At 45.1% G+C, this 15,115-nt stretch overlaps 2 protein-coding genes across 2 annotated transcripts; one reads left to right on the top strand and one right to left on the bottom strand.

Moving 5' to 3' along the window:
- Positions 1-3,027: 3,027 nt before the first annotated feature.
- Positions 3,028-6,404, bottom strand: LOC111874933. Its single transcript, XM_023870816.1, has 3 exons — positions 6,334-6,404; positions 4,638-4,953; positions 3,028-3,493 (listed from the first exon to the last, which is right to left on the bottom strand). The coding sequence occupies exons 1-3, from the start codon at positions 6,373-6,375 to the stop codon at positions 3,096-3,098; spliced, it is 756 nt and encodes a 251-aa protein (XP_023726584.1). The 5' UTR covers positions 6,376-6,404; the 3' UTR covers positions 3,028-3,095.
- A 4,142-nt stretch (positions 6,405-10,546) lies between these two features.
- Positions 10,547-13,163, top strand: LOC111874938. Its single transcript, XM_023870822.1, has 3 exons — positions 10,547-10,624; positions 11,852-12,146; positions 12,742-13,163. The coding sequence occupies exons 1-3, from the start codon at positions 10,577-10,579 to the stop codon at positions 13,089-13,091; spliced, it is 693 nt and encodes a 230-aa protein (XP_023726590.1). The 5' UTR covers positions 10,547-10,576; the 3' UTR covers positions 13,092-13,163.
- The last annotated feature ends 1,952 nt before the right edge of the window (positions 13,164-15,115 follow it).

Genomic DNA, 15,115 nt, shown 5'->3' with positions numbered 1-15,115 from the left:
AGTCCGTAATCTCCGCCCACTAGAGGAGCTACTTCCAAGGTCATTTCGCATTTATAACGTTGTAAATTACGAATTAATATATACAAAGTATATGAGTGTCAAACGAACCATCATTTAAGATTACTACAACGTAAAAGATCTGATTTTCTTACAAATAAAGTTCATATTATATGGAGTAAGAAACCTTCCGACGAAGTGCAGCTCATGGCGCCTCATGATGATTTACGTCATCGTAAACCAGCCTAATGACAGCCATCATGGCTGCCTGGGCTGGGTCATGAGGATAGAAAACAAACGAAATTCTACCATGAATTGTAACATATACTTAATATTTCTGTAGGATATGACAAAAAATAATAATATTGAAACTATAACTGCAGTGTGGTATGTGCTGTCTGTGATGTGCTGTGCAATCTGGTGGCGAGACTGGCGTTCTATAGGTTAGACCTCCGTGAAGTAGACTGATGGCTGGAAGGAGGAGCATGGCGTAGATAAATCAATCGCGGGACATTTCAGTGCAACTCCCCATCTCAGACGGAATAAAAGTTAACAGAAGTCTGAAGACTCAACAGTGCTACGCTGATTTTTTATCACCACTTTTATTTGTTAAATAAAATATAACAAAATCTGGAAACTTCTCGTGTGTTTTGAAATTAATTAATGTAAAGGACATTTTAATATTGGCCACTTATTTTGTATATTTATTTATGTTGTACTCATCGACGCTGTCATTAACATGGACCGTACAGTATTGAATTGTAGGATGATATGTGAATATGAATTGGAAAGCATGTGGAAGGAACCATTCGTGGTCTAATTTTCATTTGCGTGGAAGGACTAAGGAAAACGCCAGGGCAGCCAGTCGAGACTTGAACCCTAGAGCTAGCTAATACGAAGCTGGACTGCTACTCGCTTTATCATGACGTTTGTACTGGTAGTCAAGAACTGTCAGATTCCGAAATTTTTCATTCACAGCATTGTATCGGAACCAGTGACCTGAGAGAAGGAACGCGTTTTAAAATATGTGAGACAAATTTTTGCACGATAATAATATCCCTATATCTTTTTTTTTTTACGTAAAAGTAATTTTTTTTTACTTCCCATCTCTGTGAAACAAAATCCCGTTCTTATTTATCACTCATTTATGGACAAATTCGATGTGTAATTATATTTAGCATAGCTGCAGCAAGATGTTGTTTATTGTAGAAAAAATATTGTAAATACAAAAAGGGCCTTGGCAATGCCGATCCGGCCTTCTGTAGCACATTCCAGCAGCAAGAAGCAAAATGATTGCATATGAGCGCCATCGTTTGTTCAAACTGGTTGACTATGTAGGTAGTTACAGCATATTCACCGCTAGATGGCTCCGCATCTGCTACTTTGATCGGTATCGTACTGCCGTAACTACAGTAGCACATGGTTGGTTTGCGATGTGTGAGCGCTGTTGCGATTACGTGTACACTTCGAATTCAATTTGCTCTGCTAGGTTTCCGTAAGTGTCCAGGCTTCCAATACTAAAACAGCATGGCCTTTAATAAACATCGAATGTGTTACCGGTTCCATAACGAACAGGATGGTCCAACGGTGACACTCTACGTTTGTATTCACAGCGTTCTCGATTCGAATCTCGGACGGGACGCTTACCACTTTGACTGAAGTTTTTCGTTGTTTTCCTCAGTTTCTCCGAGCAAATGTTATGATCCCGTACATGTTTTGAAATTTACTGAGCGCCTTTACTTCTCCTTCTTTACGATCGATAGACAATGGAATGGTCACGACCAGGCGGAACCTACCTATCCTTCTGTTAGTGACATGGTGTCAATATTCTGAATTCCCAGGAAATGTAAACCTCACTTAACTTTATTCCTGTTTTGTGTTGTCCGTTACTGTTACTAGACTCTAACTGAAATTTAAATATATCAACAAAATTTTGTAACTCTCTTAAATATCGAATTTGATGACAGTCCGCTTAGCTATTCCTGAGCGCACACAGAGGCAGAAAGGCGTACGGAGTGACCTGAAAGAGCGGTCCTCAGGGTTACGAACACATGCGTAAGGGACCCCAGTTTGCAAGGAGATCAGGAGACTTAAAAATTTGGTTACATTTATGTAACATGAGCTTCGTAACTTGTACTCTTCTCCAAATATAATTAGAATGATCAAGTCAAGGAGGATGAGGTGGGCAGGGCATGTACTAGGAATGGGGGCGACGAGCAATGCGTATAGGACATTGGTGGGAAAGCCAGAAGGAAAGAGACCACTGGGAAGATCAAGGCGTAGGTGGGTGGACAATGTTAAGATGGATCTTAGAGAGGTAGGATGGGATGGTGTGGATTGGATTGATCTGGATCAGGATAGGGACCAGTGGAGGGCTCTTGTGAACACGGCAATGAACCTTCGGGTTCCATAAAATGCTGGGAAATTCTTGAGTAGCTGCACCATTGGCGACTCCTCCAGAAGGGCTCAGCTCCATGAATAAGTACGTACGTACATTTATGTAACACAAAGATAAAATTAATGCTGCTTGTCTATTTAGAACATCTGTGAGTGTACGTCAAAATCTGAGTAGGCAAACCTCATATAAGAAAATTTCTGTCTGTTCAACATGTTCCCTGACATGGCGACTTTGTTTCCCATCGTGTTTTGCAAAAATAATTTCTAACGGTCTGCATTAGATGACGCACCCTAAAAGATGTTCCAGACACAGCAGCATCACGTCATGGAAGTGTATAGGGGACGTGGCCATTAAGCTTCATGCTGGCTAGAATTCGGCGTTAGAACTAACATAATTTTCTAGGTTGTAATGTTGCGTATTTCGGAGGCAACCGGACGTTTCGGGGAAATATATCGCCTCCAGCTTCAGGTTAGAAGAGTGAGCCAAGCAAGAAACTACCAGAAGCAGGCGGCAAGCTTGGTGCCCTCTCTGAACTACACATCGTCAGGAACCCAGGAGACCAGACTCCTCAGTCTCTCAAAACTTTAAGGAATAGTCAGGGAAGGATGGTAATGGAAGAGTAAGACACCGTGTAACTGTAATTTTCTTTATCTCAGTTCGAGTTCATGAGATGCCGACCAGTCAGGGACTTGTCAGCAAATTAAGCTGAAGTAACTGATTCAGCGCTCTTAATCTTAGCACGTATGCACTCTCTGGAGGCCTGGATGATGGAAACAGACTCACTGATGGCCTTGTCCTGCACGTTATTTGTACAAGTAGCGAAGTCCGCAATGAGTTTGGGGCTGCTGTCTTTGAAGTCAGCCATCTGACCCAAAATGGCAGCCATCAATATGTCTCTCCCTTCAAAAACCTGGGCACCAACAACGTTCAGACAAGCAGACAGGGTTTTCACTGCCTTGTACTGGTTGGCACAGGTGGTCACGTTGCCGAGTGCGATCTTAGAGCGATCCTGGGCCACGCGAAGCATCTGCTGCAAGGCCTGGTAATATGGTTGCAGCGCAACGGAGGCATTCTGAAGACAGTTCTGGATGCCTGGCCCTGTCAAACATAATACTGCTTTTAAGAATGAGAATGGTTTGTTTGACGACGCTTTACGGGCGACTTAAAGGCAAATACCTCAGTCAAGTGACTGGTAGGCTGGACGGCCAGCTCTGACTTCTCGGCGCCAATTTCTTGCCTGCTTTGAGGTCCACATAACCTCACATCCAACGGATGGTGAAGTCCGTGTTCGTGTTCTTGCCATGCAGAGATTGGAGCTTGAAACTGACCACTCACTTTCATCTACTGTCGAGAGTGGGAGGCGGCGTGGTTGGGCAGGCAGCCTGCCTCCTTCCTCGAACTTTTTGTACATATCCAAAATTAAGAGAAGGAGAAAATACGTAATATAGTAATAACAAAAAATAAAATTTATTTTAAAATTATATTCTCCTTTCCGTTGTCTAGTTGTCAGAGTTCCCAGCTATAGATCCGGAGGTCCTGGGTTAGTTTCCTGGCGCTACCAGATTGTCTGAGAAGTAGTGGGCTTGGAACTTGGTCCACTCAGACTCATGAGGTTAACTGAGAAGCTATTACAAAGAAATAGCAGCTCTCATCTGTAATAGCCGAAATTAACGGCCGTGGGGATTCATTGCGCTGACCACGTGACACTCTCTATCCGCTAAAGTTGGCACTAACTTCGCCGACAAGCGGCGGTCGCTCGGTCGGTATAGTTCGCTTGCGGGCTCAAGCCACGGAATTTAGTTTAGTTTTCGCCCCGAATACTCTAAGGAGATCAGTAAAAATAGTCGTATACAATTTAAACTTAAGTCTTGAAGAAAGTTTCTGGCTCCCCGCCCTGCAAACGTCCATGCGCATGCGCTACGGTATTTGATGTGTGATTCATTTCACGACACTGGCTGCGTCTCGACTTATACAGAGTTGAATGGAAACATGAGAGGCCTAGGTAATAACGGGGGAGTCTAGTCGAGACACTCTCCAGCCAATTTTCTGGGTGGGGGGCCTCAGTGAATTCACAGAGTACCTCAGTCAGAATAGCCGGTATCCTGGCCGAAACTCAACCTGAATATTTCCCGAACACGCGAACCCACTGCGTCTAGAATGCGTTAATGGTCACCGGTAAGTCCCGTACGGACCTTCAAGACGTGTGGTGAGACACACCGATACTGCCATAGGCTGCACTCACCAGCTTCCCGGATCATGGCCTGGTACTTCTGGTTGTTTCCCTCCTCGCAGGAGGAGACGTCGATGTCTGCAGGTTTAATTGCATCAATGGCAAGCCTAGATTCAGTTACCAGAGCCAGAAGACCTTCCGGATCGTTGCTTTGGATGTTCAGGTTCTGCAGCAGCTGGTTTCCATCGCCCTCAGCCTTTGTTTCCATGCGCTTGAAGTTGGTCGCCAATTGCTGTATCTGATCTTTGGCGTGGTCTGTAAGGTCCTGAAGGGATCCTATTGGTTCGTCTGGAGCATATCCGAACTGCGTAGAGCCTGCATTCGAGGCCTGAAATGAACACAGTTCTGCCATAATTACAACGATCTTGTTTGCAATGTTTCACTACGTCACCACATGATGGTCTCTAACAATTTTCCGTAAGTTGCAACATGGCTGTGCACGTACAACAGTCGTCACACAGAAAACAAATTATAACAACGTTGACTTTCAGCATCCTGTTGACCTGTATCCTTTTTCCAAGTATTCGTTTCTGTCCCCGGTGCAAATTACACTAAAATTTTAAAAATCCAAATTTAATTTTTAAAACTCTTAATAAAGGTAAACTTGTCCCTGTGCTTAACTAATAAAGTACTATACCATGAAGGCGTATAGGGAACTAAACTCGACACTAGGCAGAGGTGAGTGCTCAGCTTTACGCTCCTCCCTCTTTACCTCCGGGGAAAGACCCCCGGTATCCATTCGATAGGAAGCTGCTTGGGCATCAGAGCCGGCCTGTACAATGTTGAGGGGAGAAAATCCTTGACCCTACCGGGACTCCACCCCGACCCCTCGGTCGAGCTAGTAGCCAGTCGCCACATCGCCATTTGTCCTGCTGCACACAACATGTTTCGGCCCAAAAGATCCACTTCAGGTACATTCAAATTGTTTTGGCGACACTGTCGTGAGACTTTGCCCAGCTTTATGCTTTAATTCAGGATAATTTCATTTCCTTGCGTACCGTGTGTTCGTGTGTAGGTTGCACGGAGCGCGGGAACGAAAACAGGGTAAAAATTATAGTAACGCCTATGCTTATGCCTTTGTGGTATCGTTCACTGTTCTGTTACGTGTTTCAATTGTACAACCTATCTTTACATGGATTACACACAGTTTGCAAGGCTTACAATTATGTAGCAATAGGTTAACTAATATGTCATGTTAGTCTATTAATAAATTTATAGAAATCTTCTGCTGTTTTAACTTCTGTCGACATATGTCGAAAATGTTACGTAATCGATGGTCATACGACAGAAGTTAAAACAGCACAAGGGTCATCCAACTGTAGTGGGCGTAGTGAATGAAATAGAATAGCATTTTCAGAATACTTTACGCCTCCTGCATATGAAGGGCAGAAGCATAAAGCGGAATTCTTCAGAGCATTACGAGTTTAAAAATAGTTTTAGAACCCTGAACAACGGCGCAGGTCAACAAATGTTCATGCTTTCAAGAATTTTTTACGTGATTTGCAAGCCCACAAATTCACGCCCAAATTCCAAACTTCTCCAGAATTTAAAATTAATAGCCCAAGTTCGGCAACTTATTCCAACAGACGAAGAATTCGGACATTTGCTCAAATTCAGCTGAACATATAGATGCGCTTTACTAAAATATCTTCCATGGAGAAAACACAGCTTCAAGACTGTTATGAAGTATAAATGTAATCATACTTACAACAGAGAGCGCCGTTAGAACGAGAATAAATTTGACGGCCATTATGAAGTTCTTGGTGCCCCGGATTGCTGAGATGTGACTCGCTCTGAGGCTGTCGCGGCTTATATAGCACTCACTTGCAGTCGCACATGCGCGACAGCTGAGCAAACACTGTCCTAATATTTCCTGAGATTAACAAAGTACATTGCTTCGTCCTACACATAACATATTAAAAGAGGCAAAGGGCTCCGTGCACAACTCAGAATTAGCTCCCCTTTACTATCAAAGCAATCAAAATTATTTTTCCAAATTATACGCTTCGATAACTGAAGGGTGAGGAGGGTGAAGACTGCGAACCTTTCTACAAAAGATACCCTTTCTCCCCCCCCCCCCCCAAAATTAAGGAGCCGCTATAACGCCCAGATTACGATTTGGACGACGGAGAAGTCGGAGTTCGGGTCCCGGTAGTGTCAAGAATTTTCTCTTATCCATAGCGTCCAGACACGCTCTGGGGCCCAGTCAGCCTCCTATCCAATGGATACCGGGGGCTCTTACCCTGGGGGTAAAGCGGCCGGGGGCGTGAAGCTGACCACTAACCTCCAGCTAGTCCCGAGGTCAAAAAAATGTGGCTTTATACATCTACTCCCCCATACGCCTTCATGGCGTAGTGCCTAATTAGTTAGGCACAGGGGTAACTTTACTTTCTCTTTTTCCCCCCCCCCCCCAAATTAAAGTGTCTCTTACGCCTTGCGGATAACTGATAAAGCCTATATTCCTGTCGCACTGATTTATAGTACATTATTATTATTATTATTATTATTATTACATTAACTTTTTGAAGTATTTATTAGTTATATGCATATAAACTACAATATAAAAGCTTTCGGATAGAAACTCGAAGATTCGCATCATCGCCATGTTTATAATTACTGCCTTACGAAGAATGCTTCATACGAAGAATTGTATGTTCTGGGGCAAAACGCCATGTAGTCAGGTGAAAGTCAACATGGTGCTATATCCTGAACGACACGACACGTCACAACTACCGACGGAAAAATTTGGAACCTTAAAATATAGTGTATGGGTTAAGCTTTTTTCTTTCAATGCACATACCAAGTTTCACACGTCTAGCTTCAATGGTTCGTGTTTGTCGCCATCGAAACTAAAGCCCTGCCCCAAAATTTGTGACCGCCATGTTACTTATCAATTCTGTGGCACGGGGCTATGCTACAAGCCGGAAGGTCGCGTGTTCAAGTCCCGATGAGGTCATTGGATTTTTTCAATTGACCTAATCCTTCCAGCCGCACTATGGCCCTGGGGTCGACTCAGCCTCTAACAGAAATGAGTACCAAGCATTAATTAAATAATTTTCCTGGGGGTAAAGGGCGGCCGGCGCGTAAGGCTAACAACCTCACCGCCATCTTTGAGCCGGTTGTCTAGATAATGTGGGACCCTCAACGTCTCATAACCCTATGGGACTTCACGGCCTGTTACAGGGATAGCTTTATTTTACTTACTTACTTACATGTTACTAAGTTACATTCCGCCCCCCACCCCCCAAATTAATTTAACAGATGCTGAGTGTTCTGCTAAGATATATTATCATACATCATTTGGGCGCTCTAAGGCACGCTAGCGTCGCTCTCACGTGACACACTCCAGAGTTCGCATCCAGATGCGGCGACCACCGGTGGCATGATATTCACACCGGGTTTCCTGAAATCGGACAACTGGTTAACAACTTGGAAAACCTCATAAGGCTACTTCTTGTCCTTACAGGCGCGTCCACATTACTCGTGCTCGTGCTCGTGTGACTCGCTATGCTCGCGAGTAATGTGGACGATATGAGTCATGAGACAAGCAAATTTTTAATTTTTAATTTAAAAACTATAGCCAGCAAATTAAAATACGACTACAGCCTATACACACTACGAGTAAATATACGGATCCTCACGCGCCGAAGCCTGGCGAGCACGAGCACGAGTAATGCGGACGCGCCTTAAGAGACGAAGGACCAGAATGAGGAAGAAAGAGACAAATTATGAAGTAAAAACAAAAGGAAGCAAGAGAGACAGAAGACGTGTGCTGTAGCGTGCAGTTTGGTGTACGGATAAAGCCCTACTAGAAACATTCGGAAAATGCTTAGATCGAATCTTGGAAAGGGAGATCTGACTGATTGTGACATTTCGTGATTTCCAAAGTCCCTCCAGGCAAATGCCGGCGTGGTACCTGGATTAGGTCATGATCATTTCGCTTTAAACCCCTTCCGGTTCATCATTCATCTACTATCCTAACATTCGACGCTGTGACGTCTAACCCTTAACACCACCCTAAAATCCCCCCTCCCCACACACAAATGAGTGGTGTCTCGCCTTGTTTGATAATTGTGGTTAATACTTTGACATATACAACTAGTCCTGTCTGTTTACTTGCGTGTTTTGGATGGGAATATGACAAGTAATGATATATATAGCTGACCTTTTCTCATACATGTGATAAATTGCATGATTTATTGCATATATTATTTTGTGTTTACTTGTGCTGCATCTGTGATGACACCCCTGACTGTGGTTTAACAGTTCGTGAGCAAGTATGCTGTATCAAGACTGCCGCATGACGCGCGGCGCGTGCAAACGGGGTCCTTCAATCAGCAAGATCCCCACTACGTCACTGATCCTGCCCAGTCTGCGACAGGGCTCAGCCAGTCTCTCAACAGAGTGTTCATGCGTTTCGCGTCATTCCCTCCACAGCATAAGCCCTGTGCTCTGCGGAATGCGCCATATTTCTGAGATATAAGAACGGAAATGTTTGATATTATTTAGACAAACTTCAGCCTTCATCCCTGCTCATCATCTTTCCTGTGACCATAACGTAAAGCAGTCCACTTCCCTTCACTTTACCTTTCTCAATTCCCAAGGCCTTACCTTACCTACAAAATATCTTTACGATAACGACGACCGGGCACTGTTTGACAGCCTTTAGGGCCAATAAATTTGTATTGTCACATGTATGAGTGAATATAGAAGGGGTCTGAATTGGTAATTGAATTTACTGAACTCCTACAGAGGGTAACTGTAGTGCTATTGCTAATTCACACACTCTGCAGTTCATTACAACACGCATTAAGTCTTCTCAGTCTGCTGAATCTTCACCAGTAGTTGTCTGGTAACGGCTTCCAACACCGTAACTTCCTCAGTTTCCGTATTCATGCCCTTACTGGCCGGCGACTCTCTCACAACTAACTAAATTCTAGACCTGTCCTGTTTATAACACATCGGCACGGAACGCATAGAAAACACCGCTTCCAAAATTTATTCTAGTGTTACGTGACGCAGCTGTTCCACGAACTGCCTAGGGAACACTGCTTCCCAGTTAGTCCTTTGGTGCATGTTAGGAATCTGTTACCTAGCATCGGGCGTTGTTTACAGAGTAATTATTTAGCTACGAGTCTACATTCTGCAGTATATAGCAGGTCCCATTATTTCACACTCCGGGAAGCAGGGAGAGTTCAGTCGACATGACGATAGGTTACGGGGCTGTACATGTGGGGTCCGCTTCCCGGTAGGGATAACAGATTTTTCTCTACTCCACAGTGTCAAGATTGTCTCCGGGGCCCATCCAGCCTCCTATCCAATCGGTACCGGAAGCTCTTTTCTCGTGGTTAAAGCGGTCGGGGCGTTAAACTGACCATTCACCTACATTTAGTTCAGAGCTCAAGAATGGTGGAAATACACGTACTTCGAGACCAGGGCTGTATCCCGTCGCTGTACCGGCTCCTGAAGTAAGTTCTGGACAGATTTAAGCTATTACCTATGCATGTGCCTGGGGGGGCAAAGGAAAGCCACAAAAATTCTCAGAAGCGGGAACCCTCCGAATATACGAAAGAATCGTTACTGTTTCAGCCCACTTCCTCGGTATCCAGTCAGTTCAACCTACCGTTATGTGACAAAGATCGCTCTTCAAACATAACATTTCCGATTTCATCAGAGGACGAATGGGAAGACACGGAATGTGACATTATGAGACCGCTCATCTGTGAAGATCGCTAATTCATGTTCGTTATTTGATCAGCTACCGGAGTGTTTCCTGTTGCACTGTTTTCACACGCACACGGGCACACTGTTTGTTTGCAGATCCTGAGACAATACATGAAGGTTCATGACATTTCGCGACACCCACCTGAACTTGATTTGTATATAAATTTGCGAGAAACCCTACAACACACACATCTCAAGTTGCACCGGAAGAGGAACATCGGCACAAAATGGCTGTCAAAATATACATCGCCTTCTTTGGGCTGTGCACGCTACATGTAAGTATTAATTTTGCTGAAATTCACAGCAGCTCACATACGTTTCTGAAACATATGAGAATATGACGGACTTCTTCATCAACGTATGCAAATGCATTCATATAGCCCAGCGTGTTGGAATTCATGACTGTCCTGCTGCTGGGAGATCCATGAAGACTGACGAACCTGGCAGGCTTTTCGTGGGTTTTCTGTCTCATCAGAGTAATGGGGGACGGACAATACGTCAAAATCAAGTTTCGATCTTCCTTCCAAACCCTTTACAGTTCATTATTCACTTATGACCCTTTTGCTTGACGTTATAGAGCCTCATTGTGCACTAACTGGAGATAAGTTGTCAGTTTTATGCCCCGGCCGCTTTAACCCCGCGCAAAGCCCCCCCCCCCCGGTTCCCATTGGACAGAAACTTGGTGGACTCCAGAGCCGGTCTGGAAGCTGTGGACTAAGGAAAAATCTCGAAACAATTGAACGCCGACGAAGCAGTCTGCGGAATGTCCCTGTACTCACTGGGCTATCCCGGTTCCTTATTTGCACTGTCACATGTGCTGGAAACACAAACCAAGTTGGATATATAGTAATTTTTTCATCAGTAATCTGTCATACGACAGGTCCACAGTCTCTTCCAAAACAGTTCCTCCACTTAATGCGATCTAGAGCTTTCTCCTTCAAATAAAAATATCCTCTTCTGTCCCCAAGGCCATCCAGCGTCTTCTTACGTCTTTTTCCTCGTCTTCTGGTCGCATACATGGTATCTCTGTTTTTGGAAAGAGACTATCCAGGAAAATTGATAATGTGGTAGTTTTTCCATTTGCTTTCCACATCGCAGTACAACAGCCGTTCAAACCGCTCTGGTCACGCCTGTTGCTATACGAACTTGAACCATCTCGAGCATCATTTGCTCTGTGCTTCAAGTCACTGCTGATGACTTGGTTTTTGGTGTCTCTCTTCGTCTGATACCTACTCTTTGACCTGTCCAGCAAGAGAGGCCCTGCCAGTAGCTACGCTACCGCTGGTATAGCTCTCAGGGTCCTTGGCATACTCAAACCCCCTCATCACGATAAGGTGGAGACGCCAACGAGGGGGTATATAGTAATAAGCTTTTTAATACTAGCAGTCTGCGTATGCTATTACAGCGTGTCTGGCGGACCGCGTATAATTGTATCCGCGTTGAAGAAGTGTTTGTTGTAACTTGTGTCTATTCCAATAGATCTACGCTCTATGGATTTTCAGGTTGCAAGCTCCGGCTTCCTCGGCTCGGCCGTCCAGACCGTATCGAGCACTGCCCTGACCGACATCCAAACCGTGATAGTCAACTTGCAGAATGTGCTCTCAGGCTCAGGGGAAAAGGCAGAGAAGTTGCTTCAGAAACTGATGTACAAGAGTTCCAATCCAGAAGGCATTCAGGGACTGGTCAAGGAGATTAACATGGCCATCTCCCAAGCTGTTCCGGCGAACGCAACAGCTGACTTGACCCCATGTTTCGACGCGGGTAAACCGAATATTTCGGACATGGTACACAAAGCAGGTGAGAATCCTCTTGGGTCTCCTCATCTTGTAGACATCGACAGAGTTTCCGAATTTTCGGACAAGCATGCCGTAGCGTAGTTGGTTAAGGCACTATGATACAAGGCAGAAGGTTGCGGGTTCGATTCCCGATGAGGTCACTGGATCTTTCTAGCTGAACTGTGACCCTAGGGTCGACTCAGCCTCTCACAGAAATCAGTACCAGGAATCTTCCTTGGGAGTCAAGGGCGTCCGACGAATAAGGGTGACAACCTCACCACCATCAGCGAGCCGATTGTCTAGAAAATGTGGGAGCTTCGACGTCTCACAACCCTACGGACCTCCTCAACGTATTAGATGGATAGCTTTACCTTTTTACCTCAACGAAAATCTTGGTTTAAAGAAATTACTATATTCTGGGAAGTGACGCCGTGGAGACTTGTCACAATACACTAGAGCTTCGGAGGAACCTAAAAGTTTTACCTTCGTGTACTCTGAACACAGAAGCAGCAGATGCATCCGGAATATTTGCAACCTTCTATAAGACTACGTTGCATCGTAATCACCGCCACGTTAACCTCAGATCTGACACAGGCCTGTTACATTACTGTCAACAGGAGAGGGGGCGCAGACCTGCTACAGGCAGGCGGACGCGGCGCTGCAACCCTACAGAAACAACATCGAGCAGACCATCAAGAAGACCGCCCATCTCATGGTCGAAGCAAAGAGCAACCTCACGTCCTGTGTCCTGGCGCTGAGAGGCTTGGCTTCGTGTGCCGCTCAGGTCAACAAGCAGGTGTCTGCCGTCAGCGACAGTTATGTAGCCGACAGCGACTTCCAGACGGCCGCCGACCAGGTCGCCACACAGTTCCAGGACTGTTCCATCGCGGTGCAGGACGAAGCCATCGCCACTGCCGTGTCGGTCATCCGAGCAGCGCGGCAGTGCGTCCGGGCGAGGACAGCTTAGTGCAGGGGAAGCACCCCGCTCCTTACACGTAGTACTCATTGTGACTGTGAGAATAAAGTGAATGAAACATAACAGGCGTTCTTACTAACTCCCTGGTGAAACGAAATGAAGATGGAGATCTCATGAGAGTGGCTCTGAGATATGCCGCCGTATAGTTTGGTATTCAGTCTTTAAAACATCGTACAAATCACCTCACAACAGTCACGTATATCACGTCATCATTCGAAAGTCAAAGCATTCTGCTTTCAACAAAACCGCCACATTGGAAATCTATTTGAACATACAAGATCCCCCCCCCCTTAAGGTCGCCTACCCAAGGCATGACGTACTCTCAGAGATGCTTTTCGATATGGAATATGTCAACTCTCAAGCAGTAATCTCCTATAAAAAGAAAAAAAACAAACTTAACTTCTTTTCTATCCTGATGATAGAGGCAGTAGGTTCCTCCGAAACGTTCTTCAGACTATACAGCGTCACATTCTAGAGGAAAATATATAATCTAAAGTGGGTACATCTTCCTTTGCCTCCTGAGAACAAAACCGTGTCTGGTTGGAGGCAAGACCTCTGAAACATCTGGGTACGTGTGTGTGATTTCCATGCGCCTAAGTCGTCTTTTCGGCGAGCGTCTGTGGCACGCCTTACCGAGCCACTGTTTTCACTGCAGCTGTTTCCATGTAGCCACCCGACTCATCAATGTTTCCCTAAGACGCGCTACAAACACTAATGGAAAAGTGGCTTAAGTACCGCAGGATTTCCTACAGCTTTCAGACGGTATAATGAACGTTTACTTTCCCACGTGCGCAGTATATGCAAGATAGTGACAAAATGAATCTCGCGATTCTGATGAAACTTACACGTTCAGAGGTCCCCTCCCTCTACTGAATACCAAAAATGGCTTTTGGAATGTCAGCTCTGTGTCTGTATCTATGTATCAATTGTCACGTGTTAGAGCGTGGCTATAGATGGGTTTGATTGGTAATCTGATTTATTTAACTCTTAAGCAACGCGTCACTACACTTCACAAATCACTATCACACAAAGACTAGTGTTCTCAGTCAAGGTCTTCACTCTCTGCTTGGTAGCGGCTTCCAACAATGTGGCGTCTTCAGCTTCCATGTCCAACAGCTCCTGTCCTCGCTGGCTGGCACCTTTCCGCTGCAACTCCCCAGATGAACTAACTGGCTTTCAACTGCCAAACTCACAACTCACAATCGACTCCTTATCTAGCCTTGGCACGGACCGCACATAAAACACCTCTCCCAACAGTTCCTCTATTGTTGCATCACGTAGCTATCGCAAGGATAGCGTACAGAACGCCGCTTCCCAGGCGTAGACGTAGGTAGGATAATACTGTATTACAATGAATCTTAGAGGGATGGGTGGGGGTGTGGACTGGATTGATATGGCTCAGGATAGGAACCAGTAGGGTACTCTTGTGAACACGGAAGTGAACCTTCGGTTTCCGCAAAATGTTGGGAAATTCTTGAATAGCTGAGCGACTGGCGGTTTCTTGACCTTATTAAAGCTATCCAAAGAAGTACGCAAGACAGTTAGTTACGAAAGGAATCCCAGAATCTGTAGGCTGTGAGGCTTGCAGTTAACGTGCTGAAGAGAGCAAGTACATTATATAGTTTTCTGACGATAATGCGTAAACAACACTCGGGATTACTGTGTGTTGGATTTTTCCCGTCGTCCTATATTCTAAAGACGTTTCGGAAATTGAATGGTTCCATTTTCAGGTGAGGTGGCTGACAGTGACTGAGGTTAGCTCCTTCTAATTGACCCAACAGAGTACGTGTCTCCCACCGCTTCTCATGGGGATGGAAACAGATCCAGTTTCCGAAACGTCCTGTTCTTTAGAATACCGGGTGTTGGAAGAAAAAAGTTAAAGCTTTACCTGCGCTTAACTAATTAAGCACTACGCCATGAATGCTTATGGGGGAGCGGACGTATAGATCCATATTTTCTTGACCTCGGCAATATCTGGAGATGAGTGGTCAGCTTCATTCCCCGACCGCTCTACC

Source organism: Cryptotermes secundus, unplaced genomic scaffold, assembly GCF_002891405.2.
Source record: "Cryptotermes secundus unplaced genomic scaffold, Csec_1.0 scaffold595, whole genome shotgun sequence".
Classification (NCBI taxonomy): domain Eukaryota; kingdom Metazoa; phylum Arthropoda; class Insecta; order Blattodea; family Kalotermitidae; genus Cryptotermes; species Cryptotermes secundus.
This window is presented reverse-complemented; position numbering and strand designations above follow the sequence as displayed.